This window comes from Hylobates moloch, unplaced genomic scaffold, assembly GCF_009828535.3.
Source record: "Hylobates moloch isolate HMO894 unplaced genomic scaffold, HMol_V3 SCAFFOLD_3, whole genome shotgun sequence".
Lineage (NCBI taxonomy): Eukaryota > Metazoa > Chordata > Mammalia > Primates > Hylobatidae > Hylobates > Hylobates moloch.
Genome location: NW_026652278.1, coordinates 158320828 through 158341227, shown reverse-complemented (window position 1 = coordinate 158341227; position 20400 = coordinate 158320828). Strand labels below are relative to the sequence as shown.

Below are 20400 nucleotides of genomic sequence, written 5' to 3'. Positions count from 1 at the left end.
TGTCACCTGGGCTGGAGTGCAGTGGCGCGATCTTGGCTCGCTGCAACCTCCGCTTCCTGGGTTGAAGTGATTCTCCTGCCTCAGCCTCCCAAGTAGCTGGGATTACAGGCACCTGCCACCACGCCTGGCTAATTTTTGTATTTTTAGTAAAGATGGGGTTTCACCACGTTAGCCAGGATGGTCTTGATCTCCTGACATCGTGATCTGCCTGCCTCGGCCTCCCAAAGTGCTGGGATTACAGGTGTGAGCCACTGCGCCTGGCCAGGCTTTTCTATTATTTAACTCTTGATACTCAGTGGACTTAGGACAACAGAAAAGAGACCTTATTTCAAAAACTAATACCACTCTAATTTTGTAGAAACAAAGCTGTTATTCCACATTAATTTACATCTATAAAAGTGCATTATCACTAGCAAATACTATTACATGAAGTACAGGGGTAGTAATTTAAAGAACAAGAATAAGCTGATATGTGCTTCCCCATATATATCACTGATAGTCACAGAAGAAATTATATTTACTGATAGACCATTAATCAACACATTTTGTTATTTTATAAATCCAAAAGAAGCAATGTCTCAGGGCATAAGGCCCAGCTGCCTTAATTTCTTGATGGAAAAAGGCATGTATTTACAGATCTAGTAATTTAACTGAGTCTGCGGTGTCCTTTCAAGCTAACACCCTATACTGGTATGAGGCAGAATAATGGCTCCTCAAAGATGTCCACAGCTTAATTCCCAGAACCTGTGATTACACTACGTTGCATGGCAAGGAGGAATTAAGGTTGCAGAAAGAAAGTTTCGAAGTAGCTGACCTTGAAAAAGGAGATTATTTTCTGATTTATCTGGGTGGGCCTAAAGTAATCACAAAGATTTTTCAAATGTGGAAGGGAGATTTAGCAGAGTTTGTGTAAGAGTGATGAGACAAGAGAAAGACTTGACCAGCCATTGCTGGCTTTGAAGATGCAAACAGACTGCCAGGAGCCAAGGAATGCTGGCAGCTTTTAATAGCCAGAAAAGGCAAAAAAACAGAGTCTCTCCTACAGCCTCCAGAATTTTAGCACAGTGAGATCCATTTCAGACTTTTGATTTGCAGAACTGTAAGATATTAAATTTGTGTGGCTTTTAAGCCATTAAGTTGTGGTAATTTATTAGAGCAGCAATAGGAAACTAATAAAAGTGGTTTTAAAACATGATCATGAATTCTCTGACACTTAGTCCCAATAAGTGTATGTCCCTCCTCTGAATGTGGGCGGGCCTCTGTTACTGCCTCAATGAATAGAATAAAACAAGTCATGCTGCAAGACTTCGTTGGCTACATTAGAAACAGCCCTCTTGGGAATCCTAAACTATAAGAAATCCAATTCCCTGAGGCCACCACCCTAGAAAACCAGAGAGAGAGAGGAAAAAGAAAGCGAGAGAAAGAGAGAGAGACAGCGGGAGAGAGCACAAGAGACAGAGTATGCGTGATTGATCCCAGGAGCCCAGGTGTCTGAATCTTTTCAGCCTAGGTGCTAGTCATGAATGAAGAAGTCTTTAAACTATACTCAAGAATTTAACTGTATACTTAAAAATAATTAAGAGTATAATTGGATTGTTTGTAACACAAGGGATAAATGCTTGAGGTGATGGATACTGCATTTACCCTGAGATTATTATGCACTCCATGCCTCTATCAAAATATTTCATGTACCCCAAAACTATATATAGCTACTGTGTACTCACAAAACAGTTTTTTAAAAAGGAAATGAAAAAAAAGAAGCTTTGAGATGATTAGCCCTCGCCACATCTAATAACAACTATATGAAAGACCACAAGCAAAAATTGCCCAGTTGACCCCTTCCCAAGTCGTTGACCCAATAGCAAGAACGAAATAAGTAGTTATCTTAAGCTGCTAAGTTTTGGGGGTAATTTGTTAAACAGCAACAGATAACATGGTCAACAATACATGCTAAGGAATTATCTTTTTCATTACTTAAAATTAAACTCAAAAGATAAGTACTTTCTTCAGTCATTTATGAAACAACAACTCTCTCATTCCACATATAAGTTTTGAACATGCCAAAATTACCCAAATATCACCTCACATTAGCACTTACCTTGATGCCAAAAGTGAATACTGTCATTATGATTTTAAATATGAGTGCCAGGCATAACTGCCATATAGCTGAATATACTCCAATGCCTGCTGGACGATCAGGAATGTCATCGACAATTTTACTGGCATTCATGTCATTTCTGTAGTCACAAAGAGAAGAGGATTCCAGGGGACCACAGTCTGTAAAAAGCTCTTTGATCAGTTCACTGGTGTTTAGCCTAGTGTATGGATTAGGGAAGGCTATCACAGCAGTAATGGCTGCAACGATAATGACTTCCAGAACGGGATACTTTCCAAATTTGGTTGACTTGCGTCGACGACACCAGGCAATATTTGCCCTAATGAAAAAGGCTCCCCAAAGCCCTCCAAATACCCCTAGGAGAATAAAAGGAAACAGTTCAAAAAGGTACCATGGTGTATGATACTCCACATAAAAAAGGACCAGACGGCTGTTACCAAATGGATTGATGGACCTCAAAACAAATGCAGCCACTAAAGCAGCAAAAAATGATCTCCATAAAGTTTTGAGAGGAAAATAATAGCTAACCTAAAAAAAAGAAAAGGAAAAGAAAAATTAATCCTATAATTTTATAAGATGTTTCTGATATAACTTGAATAGTAAATATCCTAGCTCTAAATTTTGCTGTAGTTAGAATTTACATGTAATGGATTGTACTGTAATAAGAAAAATTGATGTTATTATTATTTTTGGAGATGGTGATCATCATTACAAATTGACAGTATCAACTGATCATAAATATCTAATAAATACTAATAGAATATCTAGTGCTGTTTTATTTTCAAAATGAGTTTCACATTCAATTCAATCATGGTAGTTAAAAATAAATGTACCATCACCAACTCCTGTTAGCTTATAATGCATTTAATTTGTCTCTTCTACATTAAAAAAGGAAAAAAGAATACAAACAACTAAAAGAAAAAAGTAAATTTAAAAACATTCTTGAAATAAAATAGTTAAATTCATAGAAGTAGAGAGTAGAATAGGGGTTACCAGAGGCTGGGGGTTGGGGAGGTGAACAGGGAAAGGGGAGACATTAGTCAATGGGTATGAACTTACAGAGGAGGAATAAGTTCTGGTGTTCTATTGTACAGTAAGGTGACTACAGTTAATAATATGTATTATATATTTCAAAATAGCTAAAAGAGAGGATTTTAAATGTTCTCACCACCACAAGGACACAATAAATATTTGAGGATTTGCTAATCACTCTGATTTGATTATTCCACAATGTATACATGTATAGACACATCACATTATACCCCATAAACAAAAACAATTATTATTTGTCAAAAAAAGTTTAAAAATAAATTCCTGGTTACATTTTTATGTAAAAAGAAAAGTCTTAAACACCTATTTAAAAAAAAAACAAAATAATCCACTGAAGTGACTAAAATTATTTCCTTAAACATCAGTAACTTAACTTAAACATCAGTATCAGAAATAATCACATGGGAAAGACTTTAAAACACAACATAAGAATTGATTAAAATTTTTTAAACAAAAACTACTTGGAAGGCTGAGACAGGAGAATCACTTGAACCCAGGAGGCGGAAGTTGCAGTGAGTCAAGATCACGCTATTGCACTCCAGCCTGGGCAACAAGAGCGAAACTCCGTCTCAAAAACAAAAACAAAAACAAAACAAAAAACACACACACACACACAGACACACACACACACACACCCCACACACACAGCCTGGCCAACATGGCGAAACCCCATCTCTAATAAAAATACAGAATTTAGCCAATGGAAATAGATTGTTTCACATGTCCTCTATTAAGTCAACTTCACATCTTCTTACTTTTAAATATGTCAACAAAGTAAAGTTAGATTTTAAATAATTACTAATATTTATACATGAATAAATTTTTAAAAAGTTTCCTCTAGTTATGAAGCATGAATAACATTTACTTTTTATGTAAGAATGAGTAGAAAACAACTTTAGAAAAATAAATTTGAAAACAAAGTCTCTACCTATTACATCACCTATAAAACTGAAATGTGTGAAATATATTTGTAATGGTAATTATATATAATTTTAATTGTTGTATTTTTTTACCTACCTCCTCCAGGCTAAAAAGAACTCCTCCAATTGGTGCACCAAAAGCTACAGAAACCCCTGCAGCTGAGGCAGCTGATAGCACCTAGAAAGAGGATATGGCTCATTTCATAATTTCGTAGAAATTCAAATGTACCAAATAAAAATTCTTCATGTTACTTGAATTTTCCAAATGGATTTTCTGAACTTAACTTGCATGTTTCCTTGCTCCCTAAGCAAAGGGTAAGTATTCATTTCTTCTATTAAGATTTGTTTCTTTATCCTGCGCTTTAATTGAAAGGTCAGTCATGCATTTACTATTCAGTTAAAAAAACATTTTTTGCCAGATATACTAATGTGAATAGGATGTAAAGAAGAGGAGGCAATGAATATAGACAATTTTCAAGATGTATGTTTGTGTAGATAAGAGGGGAGGGCAGTAACTGAGATGGGGGGCTTTTTTAAATAGGATATCATTTCTTCAAATTTTAGAGCTAACCATAAATACTCTATTCCAAATCCTAGCAAGATATGCAGGGAACTGAAGACCTTGTAAGATTCCCTATATTTTCACTACCCTATGCCCTCTGAAATACTGCTAAAATACTATCAATCTAGATAGCCTCATTCTGAAAGCACACAGAACAGCTCCTCAAGTTACAGTCTCACCAACCAACACCTCTACACAAAAATTAAAGGAAAAGAAAAATCCAAGGACACTCTTCCGTGTCCTCTCTCCAGCTCCCCAGTCTATCAGATGGTAATGGTCTACTTCCCACCAGTATGAAGCCAACTACACCTATAATTTCACTAGGGTTTTATTTGTAATTATTTTTCTAAGAGTCTGTATTCCTTTATTTTTTTCGAGACAGAGTTTCTCTCTTGTCTCTCAGGCTGGAGTGCAATGGTGTGGTCTCAGCTCACTGCAACCTCCACCTCCTGGGTTCAAGTGATTCTCCTGCCTCAACCTCCCGAGTAGCTGGGATTACAGGTGCCCGCCACCACACCCAGCTAATTTTTGTATTTTTAGTAGAGACGGGGTTTCACCATGTTGGCCAGGCTGGTCTCAAATTCCTGACCTTAGGTGATCTGCCTGCCTCGACCTCCCAAAGTGCTGGGATTATAGGCGTGAGCCACCACACCCAGCCAAGTGTCTGTATTCCTTTCACTATTTTCATGCAGCAAATATCCAAGGCTACCTAAAGTATTTCTTCAAATGGTCAATTGTTACATTTCCAGAAGAGAAATTATAAATAATCAAAATTAAGCCGTAAATGGTTAAGACCATGAACTCCATAGTCAGGCTGCTATGTTGAAATCATGGCTCTGCTACTTACTAGCTGTATGACTATGGGTAGATAACCTAACCTGTATGTTCCTCAGTTTTCTCTTCTCTAAAATGGAAATGTGGGAATATTACTTAGCTCTTAAGGATTGAGTAAATATATAGCGAGTGCTTTAGAACAGTGCCTGGCATCCAGTAAATACTTTATAAAAGTTTGGTGAATTAAAAATAAATAAATATTTGTTTTAATCAAATTGTTGGCATTAGAATGTAGACTCTGCTTATTTGGGGAGGAAAGGGAGCAAATTTAACTTCTTTTTTCTCCACTAAAAGGAATGCAAACATATTTATTTGAATGTCCTGATCCTGCATTTACAACCAAACTAACATCTATGTATCTATAACTCATATACACATTTTAATCCATTTCATATGTATCTAAGAAGCATTTAATTTAAAAATATCAATGCTCTCCCCTCTTGTCTACACAAAACTATGGGACCTTAATGCTTTCAACTAACCGTGAATTCTTGCCATTTATATATACACTAAGGTGACAGAATAACAACATATTAAACATTAACTAATCATTACAGTATGAACATTAAAATTTAGGTAAACTTAATTTCTAAAACATCTAATAAATTACATTTTTTGAACTTAGAATAAGTAAAAGTCTTACCAAAAAATATAAAGGTACAACAGAAAGTAATGGAACTGAATTGAGGAGGCAAATGCTCTAGCTCCATCTTAGCCACTAACTTGCTATGCTACAGGATGGTTTTGAGTTTTGTTTTGAACACACACAAATATATACACACATAGTCGTAAGCGCAGTAATATAGTAGATAAGACCACAGACTTTGGAGTCAAAGAAAAATGAATTTTAATCCACGTTCCGTCACTAACTAGGTGTGTGGTCTCAGGCAAGTTAGGTAGCTGTTTTCAGCTCTAGTTTCCTAATCTCTAAATGAGGATAACAGGGCCATATTACTAAATTACTGTGAAATTAAGTATTAAAATCCAAGTAAAGTATCTGCCACAGTACCAGATACACAGAAAGTAATCAATAATGCTAGCTATTTTTGTTATAAAGTACTGGAATCATAATTATTCAGAGATGAAACTATGACAATCTGAAGTATTCCACTTTTGGGATATCTACGTCCAATGCAAGGACAATATTTTAATGCGAACATTAAAATGTACTAGAATTATTTCAATTGTAGATTAAACAGTTTGATAAAATATTCTACTTTTTTGGTTATAGTACATAAAAAAACCCAACAAGATGAAAAGGTTATGCCAGTATTTAATGAGATGTTTTTTAAAAAATCCTATCTTAAAAACCCAAAGATCTCCATACCATCTAGTGCTGTAGATTTAGATTTGGAAAATAGGAAGGGACTGGGCTCCCAAAGTCTAGAGCTAATATAAAGGACTCAGGAAAATGCCCAGAGCAATATGGAAACATCAGAGGAAATCCATAATATATATAAGGTTTCAAGGTCTTGTAGAAGATCTCAGGCTGGCCTAAAGAAACGGTAAAAGAAATTGCCTTAAACAATCAAATGAAAAGGATTTTCTGTAATCTCTTTAATGTGAATTTCTGATTTAAACTTCAAGAGCTTCTAAAGGCCCTCAGAACTTCCCCATGGCGCTGGATAACATTTTTCATATCACACACCACTTACACTGGCACCAGACACTGCCTCCAGGAGGAAAACACAGCTATTAAGATTTCCCAACCTCTTAATGTTGAAAGTAAGAGTGAAAAACAAAGCTAAGCTTAGAAAACACTTCAGAAGGGGAAAGATGGAAGGTAAAGTGAAAACAGGAAGATATTCATGAAATGCAACTGAAACCCAATGGACACCAGCTGTCTATCTAAAGCTTCTCTAAAATTTAAGACTAACTGAGCAGCACTGGGAATGGATTCTAGAAAGATGTTATAGATTATTCAGGAAAAACAAAATTAGCACAAATTAATCTCAAAATTTTTTATCTGAATACAGAATTTATTATTTTTACACTAAGAAATTCTTTACTTAAATAAATACTATATAATATATATTTTTCAGTCAAGTTAACTACAAAAGACACTTACCTCCCTTTTTTTAGCTTCGTTTGTGCTATACTTTGGAAAGAGGTAGGAAAAGATATTTCCACAGCAACAGGCAACATGTACCAGGGGACCTTCTTTTCCTAAACTCAAACCTGATGCCACAGCCAGGACTAATGTGATGGTTTTAATCATTAAAGTCCACTTTCCCAAGTAACCTCTGATGATGAATCCACTTAAAATAGTTTTAATCTACAAGGCAAAGATTAAGGCAGCTTAATGTCCTTTAAGAAACATGAGAATATTAACGAATCCAAGTTATTTTCTTGTTTTACGCACAAAAACAACCTTACAAATTTTAGCAGCCTATAGAAAAATTTAATTTTTCGAAAACTTTACCTGTTATGCTAAATAGAATAAATTGATATTATAATCTAATTCTCTACCCAAGAAAGGACAGAGGGCAACTCTATCTCAGGAACAAAATCAAAATATCAGGCCATGTTAAAATGAATACAGACCTTAACTATAAGGATTATAATTACATAACCAAAAAAAAAAGGCAAATTTGAATATTTCTGTTGTAAAAATAAGCATAATATTTTAAATATATTTTGGATATTATGTTAGAAATAAGAATATTATGTTTTCTCTGAGTACTGTAATTATGTGGAATAGTTTTTTATGTATCAAGAAGGATGAATGACAACTGTTATATACTGCATGATATTGCTTTTTATGAAAGATATTCTTAACACAACCTTAAAGATCACTACAATTCCATTTTAAAAAGAAATGTTAGGAAAAAGTTGGTAACTTATTTAACTACAGAAAAATAAAAGAGAAAAGAAATAAGTTCAAATCAAGTTCAATCGATCCTATGTATAACTCTACTTTATTGTGATGAAAAATAAAACCCAAAAGTTTGTACTATTGACTCACTGTGATTAACTACTTTCTCAAAGCATAAAATGGCCAAATTCAAGAATATTTAACTTATCTAATCAAAAGGTAATTATAAAAAGAGAATGAACGAATAAAAATCAGGGTCACAGCCAGGTGTGGTAGCTCACGCCTGTAATCCCAGCACTTTGGGAGGCTGAGGCGGGTGATCACTTGAGGTTAGGAGTTTGAGACCAGCCTGGCCAACATGGTGAAACCCCATCTCTACTAAAAAAAATACAAAAATTAGTGGGGCATGGTGACAAGTGCCTGCAATCGCAGCTACTCAGGAGGCTGAGACACAAGATTTGCTTGAGCCTGGGACGCAGAGGTTGCAGTGAGCTGAGATCGCGCCACTGCACTCCAGTCTGGGTGACAGTGCAAGACTCAGTCTCAAAAAAAAAAAAAAAAAAAATCAGGGTCATAACAGCAAAATAACAACTAATCCATCAAAAAACATTAGGTCACAAGATACTTTTTCCAAGCTCTTGATGTTTAACTAAATAGTCTGAAAATTTGCCTAGTCATGTGTTAAATTAGTGGTGAGAGAAAAAAAATCAGCCTCCACAGTAAATGACCAAATGACTATGGGAAACAATATTTTTCAATGATGTCTACCATCAGCTTATACTTTAAAAATTTTTTTTCATATTATGAACAAACTATCCCTTTCCTTCAGACAAGCCAACTTTTATTATCACTAAGGGCAAAAAGATAAGCATCACAATAATGTTTAATGACACTAAATATTACTTGGCTTACCTCTGGAATTCCAGAGCCACAGGCATATGGAGCAAATACCTTTACCAGGGAAACTGCAAGAAAGGCAAAACTCAAGGCCCAGAAGATGTACATTATGTAGTTCATGATATAAGAACCAGGACCCTAAAAAGAAAATAGTTCAAGAGTATGAATTTAATTTACATTGCACATCTAATGCAAATGCTTGTCATAAGAAACTTCAGTAAATGGCCAGGCATGGTGGCTCACGCCTGTAATCCCAGCAGTGGGAGGCTGAGGCAGGTGGATCACCTGAGGTCAGGAGTTCGAGACTAGCTTGGCCAACATGGTGAAACCCCGTCGCTACTAAAAATACAAAAATTAGCTGGGCATGGTGGCGCATGCCTGTAATAGCAGCTACTCGGGAGGCTGAGGCAGAAGAATCGCTTAAACCCTGGAAGTGGAGGTTGCAATGAGCCAAGATCATGCCACTGCACTCCAGCCTGGGCAACAGAGTGAGACTCCATCCCCCTGGCCAAAAAAAAAAAAAAACAAACAAAGAAAAGAAACTTCAGTAAAATAAGTACAAGTCTCCTGGTTTATTTCCACAATAATAGAAACTTTATATGAACAAAATATTTAAGTAGAATCCAAAAATTAATGCCTATATATACCAAGGAGCCTTAAGCCCATTTAATCTTTTTCCTAATCCCTAAAGTGTTGTTACCAACACATCTCAGCTATACTTCAATCTCTGCCTACAAACCACTTTTTGGAAACAGTGGAAACAAATTGCATCACCACTCAGATTTCATTCTGTTGCAACTTTCCAGAAGATCATTAAACTCAATTCAATTAAGCCAGGTAAACAGCATAGTACTCATCTTACCACAAATGTATATGTTTTAGCTCTAAGTTCAGCTAAAACAAAATTTAAAAAATATATCCGTCATCATGTAAAAAATATACATATAACATCCTAAGTTCTAAAATGTTCTTTGTAGATCATAGTAAATCAATCATTTAAATGCTGTAATGCCACAAATGAAAACGTCTGATTGTCTTCAATGTATCTCTACATAGGTTGATTTTACTAAATTATTTGGTAATCATACTTTCATAATTCAAACTTCCCAATCTTAGTAATATATTAGTTTTAATAACTTGACTTCTTAGTAACTTTACACAGATCTTACTGCAATAACTATCACTTCTTTTCTACTACAGCTCAAATATATTTGCACCACAATCCAGAGGATGTTATGTGACTATGCAGTTAACTAATAAAAAAGCTTCTTGAAACAATACTGCACTTAATTCTTTCTTGCTGCAATGTGTTAAGGGTGGATCCACTTAATGTGTATGCAATCATCTAATATGTGATTAATTCTATAATTAAATGAATTGGAAACATTTTGCTATATCAATTATTAATTCATCTTGAGACAAAGCAAGACTTACCTCTGCTTGACCTATGATTAATTCTGCCCATGTTTTCCACTGTGGACATTTATCCCTCTCTTCAAATGTTGTTTCATTAGATCCCCAACAGCACTGTTCGTGGTTGTACCACAACGCACTAAGGCAAATGCCCTCCTTTAGGTCAGTCATCCAATCGGCAGCAATGTCTATTAATCCAGCCAATGCCCCTGTAAAAATATGTTGGAGATGGTAAAAAAATAAGTCAATATTTAGGAGTCGAGAACAATCTAGTTAAAAGGCAAGTGGAAAGCAGGAGACTCCTAAATAAAGGGTCATTTATGAACTACATATAAATTTAAGATTTTCAAATTTTAGTTACAAACATATATTTTAAAACTGTAAAGAGTTATTTTTACAATAAAAGTGCTATTTTTGTTTGGAATTTTAAAAAGTTACATCATTCAAATTAATTGTGATCTGAAAAACAGTGTTTAAAAAGATACTAAAATATGTTCAAAAGACAGCTACTTGGCAGGAGGTTCACAAATCTAATTTTCAATCGATAATTAACAGACTTATAAATGATGTCAATCTCATTAAAATTTAATGTCCATTAGAAATATTTATTGAAACTCATAGGAATGATATTTATATTTTCTTAAATTACAGAAAACCATATATCAAGATTATTTTATTGTGAGAATACAAAAAATACACAAATTTATGGTCAAATCTGGGTCCTTCTTATATAAAGAGATCAGTGGGTTACATACATAGAGGCCATAAAATTATTATGCATGCCAATTAGAATTATCAGTACTTTATTCTCTATAAAAATTTTAATTTGTGTGGTCTTCTGAACATAATCTTCCATCATGGAAGCTGAAAGTGATTATAACAGTGCTTAAGATTTGTTTTCAGGTCAACAGCTCTTTCTTAAAATCTCACACATGGGACTTTGTGGCCATGCTGTATAGCAGGGTGATGAAGGGGATAGGTCTTGAGATAGAAGGCTTTAATTCAAATCCTGGTTTAGCCATTTACTAAACTGTATGACCTCAGTCAAACTAAGTTACTTTTCTTCTGCTTCAGTCTCCTCATCTGTAAAATGGTGATAATGACAGCACTGGTACCACAGGATTGCGGTGAGGTTTAAATACATGTCAAGTTTTTAGAACAGTGTACAACACATAGGAAGTACTCAATAAATATTAGCTATTTATTACGATGTTAATATCAAAAGATACTTTATTGATCATCTGATCCAAACCACTTATTTTACAGATATAGAAACTGAGTCCAGAAAGATCAGCCAAGCTGGATAAACACGTAAAGTGACAGAGCCAAGACTAGACTTGGAAACCTCCTGCCTCCTAGTCTTATATTTAAGAAGATTTTTTGAAGAAGAGAAACAAATGTTTTTTAAAATACAATGGTACCTGAAAAAAAACTGAGGGAAGGAGGGAAGAACAGTTTATACTTCTGTTAACTAAAAAAGGATTGCTTGAAAAATTTTCTTTACCTGATGCCAATCCTGTTAGTGTTACTACTAGCCATCCTGACCACGCATCATACAAACTTTTTGTCATTTCCCATGCTGATTCTTTCTTTTTGCTGTTGATCTGAAATTAGAAATGTTTATGCTTCATTTTTCCAACTATGAATAGAAGCCACAGTTCTAGAATCCAGCAATTTTTCTCATTTACCATACATAGAACAGTAATTTCTGAACTAAATAATGGAAAAGGTAAGTCTGGGGCAAAATCACTACATTACAGACAGCTGTTAATACCTGTAAACCAGACTACGTGTCTTTACCCAAGATCTGCTTTTATTTTTTATTAAAAAAGTTTTTTTCTTTCAATAAATGAGACTGGGCCTCGCTATGTTGGCTAGGCTGGTCTTGAACTTCTGAGCTCAAATGATCTACCTGCCTTGGGCTCCCAAAGTGCTCGGATTACAGGTATGAGCAATCGTGCCCAGCCAAGATCTGCATTTTAATAAGAACCTTGAGATTTGAGTGCAAAGGGTCCACAAACTATATAAAATCTGGCCTAGATTGTTTTAAATTGAATCAAATTTGAACCTCAATTGGTACACATAACTGTCTTTTCTATATGTCTTCTGTAACACAATATGGTTTGAATTATCAGTCATTCTCTGGTCCTAGCAGTTAAGTGGATTATAATGCTCTTTAAAAGACAGGATCTGTGTATAATAATACCATGTCCATAAATACAATGTATTACAGAATAATCATGTGGACAAAGGGACCCCCCAAAACTTACAGGTCTTTTAATATGCAGGTTTGGAGAGCTCCGATCCCATTGCTAGAGTCCAGAGGCTCTTTCTTTACTGTGTAAGGCAAAAGTGTCCTCTACTGGCTATAGTGTAGGAAGTTAGGAGATTAATAAGAGTAACAGATTTGATCCAGATCTCACTATACTAAAACACAAGAAGGTAAGTCTCACCTCTCTTACTAAGAATGTACTTCTAAACCTAAATCCCTAACTAGTCAACACCTCTCTTCTGTTCTACTAGGATTGTTGCTTTAGAAAGCCATATTTTCGACCAGGTGTGGTGGCTCACACTTGTAATCCCAGCACTTTGGGAGGCTGAGGCAGGTGGATCATGAGGTCAGAAGTTCAAGACCAGTCTGGCCAACACAGTGAAACCCCTTCTCTACTAAAAATACAAAAATTAGCTGGGTGTGGTGGCGAGTGCCTGTAATCCCAGCTACTCGGGAAGCTGAGGCAGGAGAATCACTTGAACCCGGGAGGCAGAGGTGGCAGTGAGCAGAGATCGTGCCACTGCACTCTAGCCTGGGTGACAGAGCTAGACTCTGTCTCAAAAAAAAAAAAAAAAAAGCCAATTTTCAGCCCAGGACTTCAGTGCTCAACTGTTCTGAAGGAGGGCTACAGCTGGAATTCAATGACCCAGTCTATTTCTTTTTTTTTTTTTTAATTATTATTATACTTTAAGTGTTAGGGTACATGTGCACAACGTGTAGGTTTGTTACATATGTATACATGTGCCATGATGGTGTGCTGCACCCATTAACTCGTCATTTAGCATTAGGTATACCTCCTAATGCTATCCCTCCCCCCTCCCCCCACCCCCCAACAGTCCCTGGTGTGTGATGTTCCCCTTCCTGTGTCCATGTGTTCTCATTGTTCAATTCCCACCTATGAGTGAGAACATGCGGTGTTTGGTTTTTTGTCCTTGCGATAGTTTGCTGAGAATGATGGTTTCAAGCTTCATCCATGTCCCTACAAAGGACATGGACCCAGTCTATTTCAAGAATTGGGTCTACTGGAAGTCATGATGCCCCACTAAAATGACACAGTAAGTTCTAAGTTGAATGAGGCAATTTTACCCCTTCTACTCTATAAGCAACCAAACACAGATATTAACCATTCTTTAGAATTAGAAATAGGTTATTTCTTTCAAAAATAATCACTAAATTCCATGTTGCTTTTCCTCAACAAAAATAAATAATGTGTAAGAAAATATGATAATATTAAGCCATTTTCAGACTGAGTCACTGCTGTTTTCTTTATATAACTGCTTGCACAGCATCATAGTCAGTCACTTAAGTAATTGCTTGATGGAGTGTACCAAGTAAAAAAGATATATGTACAAAGAGTTCAATCATCACCGTTCCTAAAATCTGGAAATCATTTAAATGTTCAACATAGCATCAGATAAATAAACTGCAGTATACCTATGTAATGAAAAATTCTGCAGCAATTAAAAAAGAATGAGATACATGTAGTGTTATGCAGGAAAAAAGCAAGATGGCCAAAAGTATGCTAAAAGACAGGAATATAAATATTTATGCTTATATTTTTAAAAATCAGAAGATAAACCATAAGTTAAAAATGTAAATTATTACTTATAAGGGGAAGAAGACAATAGGTTGGATGGGACAGAGATAGAAACTAGACTTCTTTGAACATGCCTGTTTTGTACATTTAACTTTGGAACCATGGAAATACTTCATATATGTATAATAAAACAGAACTAAATCTAAAAAGCAAACCTTAAAAATTGAAGTAAAGTTAAATGAATCGAAGGTGCATCTAACTGGTAACATAATGCCACAGAAGAAACTATTCCAAGGGGCTTTACAACAAAGTAATTTGTATAAACAACTTTGGTGGAATAAATAAAGGATAGGCCAGACGTGGTGGCTCAGGCCTGTAATCTCTGCACTTTGGAAGGCAAAGGCAGGAGGACTGTTAGAGGCTAGAAGTTTCAGACCAGCCTGAGTAACACAGCAAGATCCAGTCTCTTAAAAAAAAAAAAAAAAAAAAAAATTAGCCAGGCATGGTGGTGTGCACCTGCAGTCCCAGCTACCTGGGAAGCTGGAGACAGATTACCTAAAATTTTTCAGTAGGCATATTGTTGGAGATGGTGTTGGTACTGTTATTCTGACAATGTTGTATGTGTGTATTGTGGGGTAAATGAAATGACTGTTTGTGATGTGCAGATTTTTGGCATGACTTAAAGGAAATGCAGATTTAAGAACTAGAGGTTTAGCCCCATAGTTATGAATTCAAATTAGTAGAGTCATATAAACTTAGGAGGCTAGAAACAATAGCCAACCCAGAAGTAACAAGTATCACCTAGTGCCTAGATTGTACCTATATTATATTTTCCTTCAATGGAATCAGAGAGCTCCTTGGAGAAGTGGCTGATTCCAGGTTTGCTGCGGGAAATGTCTACGATGAATCAGGACTAGGATTAGGATTATCTAAGGACATGACAAAGGACACAGACAGCAAACTAAATAAGTTCCCGCTAATCTAAAATAACATGAACATCAATAAGAATAATAACAGTGATGATTAAAACACAAATATACTTAAATCCGTGAGTCCATGAAGACACAGAAAAAAACAACCAAACAAGCAAAAAATCTCATTGGTCAACTTTGAGGATGCTAAGGAACCTAGTATTTCAAGATTTCTCCCTTTCCTGTACCACCTTTACTTCAGGGAATCCAAATGGTTGATGTGGGGTAAACTCTCTATAGAAATATGCAAGCTAATAAATAAAAAAGGAACAACAATTAAACTGCAACCATTTTGTAAAATACTGAAATTGTAATATTTGAAATTACAGAATGTCAATTTGCTTCGAAATAATCTGGGGTAGGAAGGCTACAACTGTAACAGAAAAGTTCACAGAAAAAAAGAATTAGGTTGGGTATATGCACTGACATAGAAAGGCTTTAAAATTTAATGTAGGCCGGGAGCAGTGGCTCCCACCTGTAATCCCAACATTTTGGGAGGCTGAGACAGGTGGATCACTTGAGGCCAAGAGTTTGAGACAAGCCTGGCCAACATGGCAAAACCCCATCTCTACTTAAACTACAAAAATTAGCCAGCGTGGTGGCGCACGCCTGTAATCCCAGTTACTTGGGGGGCTGAAGCACGAGAATTGCTTGAGCCTGGAAGGCGGAGGTTGCAGAGAGTCGAGATCACACCACTGCTCTTCAGCCTGGGCAAAAGAGCAAGACTCTGCTAAAAAAAAAAAAAAAAAAAAAAAAAAAAAAAATTAATTTTAAGAACAATAGTAAGTATATAAATGTGTGGAATTTTCCAGCTTTAAAAAATTTTGTTTATATAAGCATGGATCAAAATATTGAAAAATATTTGATTGGTCTAGGAAGAGATGATTGATAAAATTAGCTAGGACACATACTGGCTACTTCATATATTGCTATACCATTTGCAGTATTTTCAAGGACTGTACACTAACCACTTACATACTCAGAGAAAAAAGTGTTTTTTGTTTGTTTTGGAGGGTGACAGAGTCTTGCTGTATCACCCAGGTTGGAGGGCAGTGGTGCAATCATAATTCACTGTAATTTAGAACTCCCAGGCTCAAGGGATCCTCCCAGCTCAGCTTTCCTAGTAGCTAAGACTACAGGCGCAAGACACTATACCCAGCTAATTTTTGTTTTGTTTTGTTGTGTAGAGATAGAGTCTCCATATTTGCCCAGGCTGGTCTCAAACTCCTGGGATCCAGCGATCCTCTGCCTCAACCTTTCAAAGCACTGGGATTACAGGCATAAGCCACTACGACCAGCCTGTTTTGGTTTCCTTTGATCCCAGTTTTCTCTAAAAAAAAAATTTGTTTTTTTTGAGACGGAGTCTTGCTCTGTCGCCCAGGCTGGAGTGCAGTGGCGCAATCTCGGCTCACTGCAAGCTCTGCCTCCCGGGTTCACGCCATTCTCCTGCCTCAGCCTCTCCGAGTAGCTGGGACTACAGGCGCCCGCCACCACGCCCGGCTAATTTTTTGTATTTTTAGTAGAGACGGGGTTTCACCGTGGTCTCGATCTCCTGACCTCATGATCCGCCCGCCTCGGCCTCCCAAAGTGCTGGGATTACAAGCGTGAGCCACCGCGCCCGGCCCTTCTCTAAAATTTTATGAACATAGTGTCATGGATACTCTCTAGGTACCACACTTTAAAATATACTTAAGTCCCAACCTGAATACTGTTAATGTCTCTGAATGTATACTTCTAAATACAAATGTATTTACCTAATGATCATACAAGACACAGGATTTATAATGTGTCTGATCTAGGCACTTTGGATTAAAATAGTGATTTTCAAAGTATGGTCTACAGGCACCTTGGAGGATCCCCAAGACCTTTTCAAGGGGTCTACAAGATAAAACTGTTTACAAAATAATACAAGACATTATGTGCCTTTTTCACTGTGTTGACATTTTTATTGAAAATGCAAAATCAATGGCAAAATTGCTGACTCCTTAGCAAAAATCAGGCAGTGGCACTCAAATGTACTGGCAGTCATTACATTCTTGACTGCCATGCTTCCCAGTAAAATCGAATAAATAAATAATATTATGCCAGGTTCAAATAAGAGCATCTTTGATGAAGCAGTAAAAACTGCTACGCCTCAACCCCTGAGTCTTTTTAATATTTTGGTGATGAAATAAGAACCATGCATAAGGAGCTATGCATAACTACACACATCTGCTGCATGTGGAAGTATGAGGTTATGTCTTAAAGAAAAGCACTTGTGTAATTTATTTGAGTTGCAAAATAAACTAGACACTTAAATGGAATACCATTTTTACTTGAAAGAGTGACATCAAACTATGGTTTTCCAGACTTGAGAATTTGACAGGTATTTTCTCAATAATGAAACCAAGTAATCCTGTCATTTTTAAGTTAAATAAATGTGTATTTGTTTCCAATGATAGAATTTGAGCTCTCCAGTAAAAATTAGAATTTTAGGAAACTTCTATCTACCACTGTGAGGATGATAGGTTCCCAATACTTAGAGTCTTTTCTGAAGAGATCAAAGGTAAAATTAACAAATGTGATTTTTAAAATATTGTATTATATTATATAAGTGTCAACATTTAAAAGATCCACATAAATCAGTGAATCAATATTTTCTAAATGATCACTGCATAACGTTACAAAATCATATATTCAAAGTTCAAGGTTCAAAATCAATGCATTTTAATGTAACAGAAGACAAAGTTCATTGATGCAGTTTCAAAGTACACATTACAAATAATCTTAAAGAAACTAACAATTGTCACTTTAGTGTAGTATCAAAGAAGAATATTTGCAATAATCTTAAAATGCTATTAAAATACTCATAGCTTTTCCAACTATATTATCTGTGTATGAGGTTGAATTTTCTTCACATACTTCCATAAAAACAACATATAACATATTGAATGCAAAAGCAGATATGAGAATCCAGCAGTGTTTTATTAAGCCAGACAATAATGAGATTTATAACAAATGTAGCACAATGTCATTCTCTCACTAAATTTTTTTTGAAAATATAGTTTTTTAAAAATGTTATTTATGTTAACATGTAATGGGTTTTGTTACTGTTACTTTTAAATGAATTATTTTTTTAAAAACCCTCAGTTTCAGTGTCTAATATGGTAAATATCCATTGATAAAAACCATGTAAACAAAGGCTCCTTAGGGCTCTTCAATGTTTTTTAAGAGTTTAAAGGGGATCTGAGAACAAAAAGTTTAAGAATCACTAGATTAAAGCGCTGATTTCGTGTACTGTATTTTATTTTTAGATATGCCCTAAAGGTAAATATCATCTGATGAATCTCAGAAGCTGTACCTTTCATAAACAATATAATATAATTTGAATTTCAGTTTTCACACACATATACATTAATATGGAAGCTTATAATTTGTGTAAATAGTCATTTTCATTGACAAGTAAATTTCCAACGCCAAAATTATATAGGGCCTTTTGAGATTTGGAATTTTATTTTCAAAAAGATTTTCTACTTTGGGAGGTTGAGGTCAGCCAATCACTTGAGGCTAGGAGTTCGAGACTAGCCTGGCCAACATGGCAAAACTTCATCTCTACTAAAAATACAAAAATTAGCTTGGCATCATGGCACACACCTGTAATTCCAGCTACTCAGGAGGCTGTGTACAAGAATTGCTTGAACCTGGGAGGCAGAGGTTGCAGTGAGCCAAGATTGCACCACTGCACTCGTCTGGGCAACAGAATGGGCAACAGTCCCCCGCCCCCTCCTCCCCGAAAAAAATTGTTGTTTTTTAAAAAACATATTTTGTATAAAAACTAGCCAGGCATGGTGGCGCATGTTTGTAGTCCCAGCTACTCAGGAGGCTGAGGCAGGAGCATTGCTTGAATCCAGGAGGCGGAGGGTGCAGTGAGCCAAGATCACACCACTACACTCCAGCATGGGCAGAAGACTGAGACTCTGTCTCAAAAATAAATAAATAAATACAAAATAAAAAATGTATTTTGGATTACATTATCAGTAAGTCACGACCACGAACAAAAAGGACCCATAAATTGTACTTTTATATGTTAAAGCCATTTTTAAAAAAATAGTAAACCATTACAACACTCAATAAGCTTTATTTGGGAGTCAAATTGAGAAATATCTCAGAATCAAATACTGGGAAAGGAGATAAAAGAAAACAGCAAAATCCCACAAGACTATCTGCCCCCCAACAGATTTCTTCTTTTTCTATAGGTAAGAGCTATGCAATGAGTTTCCTTTTTTGCCTTAGCTGGTGGGCTGCTCAAAGCCCAAAATCATGCTGACCTCCGTATCTTGAACTTGGCTTGTTCTTCCCCCCAACTCCTGTGCTGTATTTTCCCTTTCCTTCTTATTTTGTCTTATTGTATTTCCTTGTTTTTTAGCTACCTGAAATTCTTTCTGGAAAGATACAGGGTATAAGTAAGCTAAAAAAATTAAACATAGAAAAAGAAAAAAAACATGTACCACATATGAAATGTAGACATTTACTTATATTAAATGTAAACATATTTTGGCAGCCTGAGATCACTGGCAGAAATACATTATTAAAAGATCTAATTATGCACTATGTTTTTAAAAATTTTTACTAAGAACACTTACCCGTCTATGCCTTTCTCTGTCTTTACATTTTTCTCGCACCCAATCAATAGTATGGAAATCATCATATGTACCAACACCTGGAATTGGTTCATCCAAAAGATCCAGTAAATGTGTAGAACTGTTAATGCTGCCTCCATTTGTCATTGTATAATGAGTTCCTACAAAAGAAAAAAGATGAGTATGTTTTAGAAGAGACAATAGTGAGCTAAATGACCTTCTTAGAAGTTCATTATTAAGTCATACAGAAATAATATCACTTGAAATCATTGCAATTAGAGAAAAATGTGTTAAGAAAAATTATCCAAAACTTAGAAGTAAGGCCAAAAGATTATGGCATGTCCTTTTAAAATCAAACCCAAGTGTCAACAATTAGCTTGCATAATAAGTCACT

The 20400-nt window shown here is 35.6% G+C and overlaps 1 protein-coding gene across 5 annotated transcripts in view; it reads right to left on the bottom strand.

Annotated features, from left to right (window-relative positions):
• The window catches only part of CLCN3 (chloride voltage-gated channel 3), a 104425-nt gene that overhangs the window by 24383 nt on the left and 59642 nt on the right, over positions 1-20400 (bottom strand). For all 5 annotated transcript variants that reach the window (XM_032148906.2, XM_032148902.2, XM_058436871.1 and 2 more), the window contains 7 exons: positions 20010-20167; positions 12112-12211; positions 10629-10816; positions 9210-9332; positions 7551-7757; positions 4184-4264; positions 2099-2644 (listed from right to left, as the gene is read on the bottom strand). In XM_032148906.2, coding sequence (XP_032004797.1) covers positions 2099-2644; positions 4184-4264; positions 7551-7757; positions 9210-9332; positions 10629-10816; positions 12112-12211; positions 20010-20167 — 1403 coding nt within the window. The remainder of the gene's footprint in view (positions 1-2098; positions 2645-4183; positions 4265-7550; positions 7758-9209; positions 9333-10628; positions 10817-12111; positions 12212-20009; positions 20168-20400) is intronic.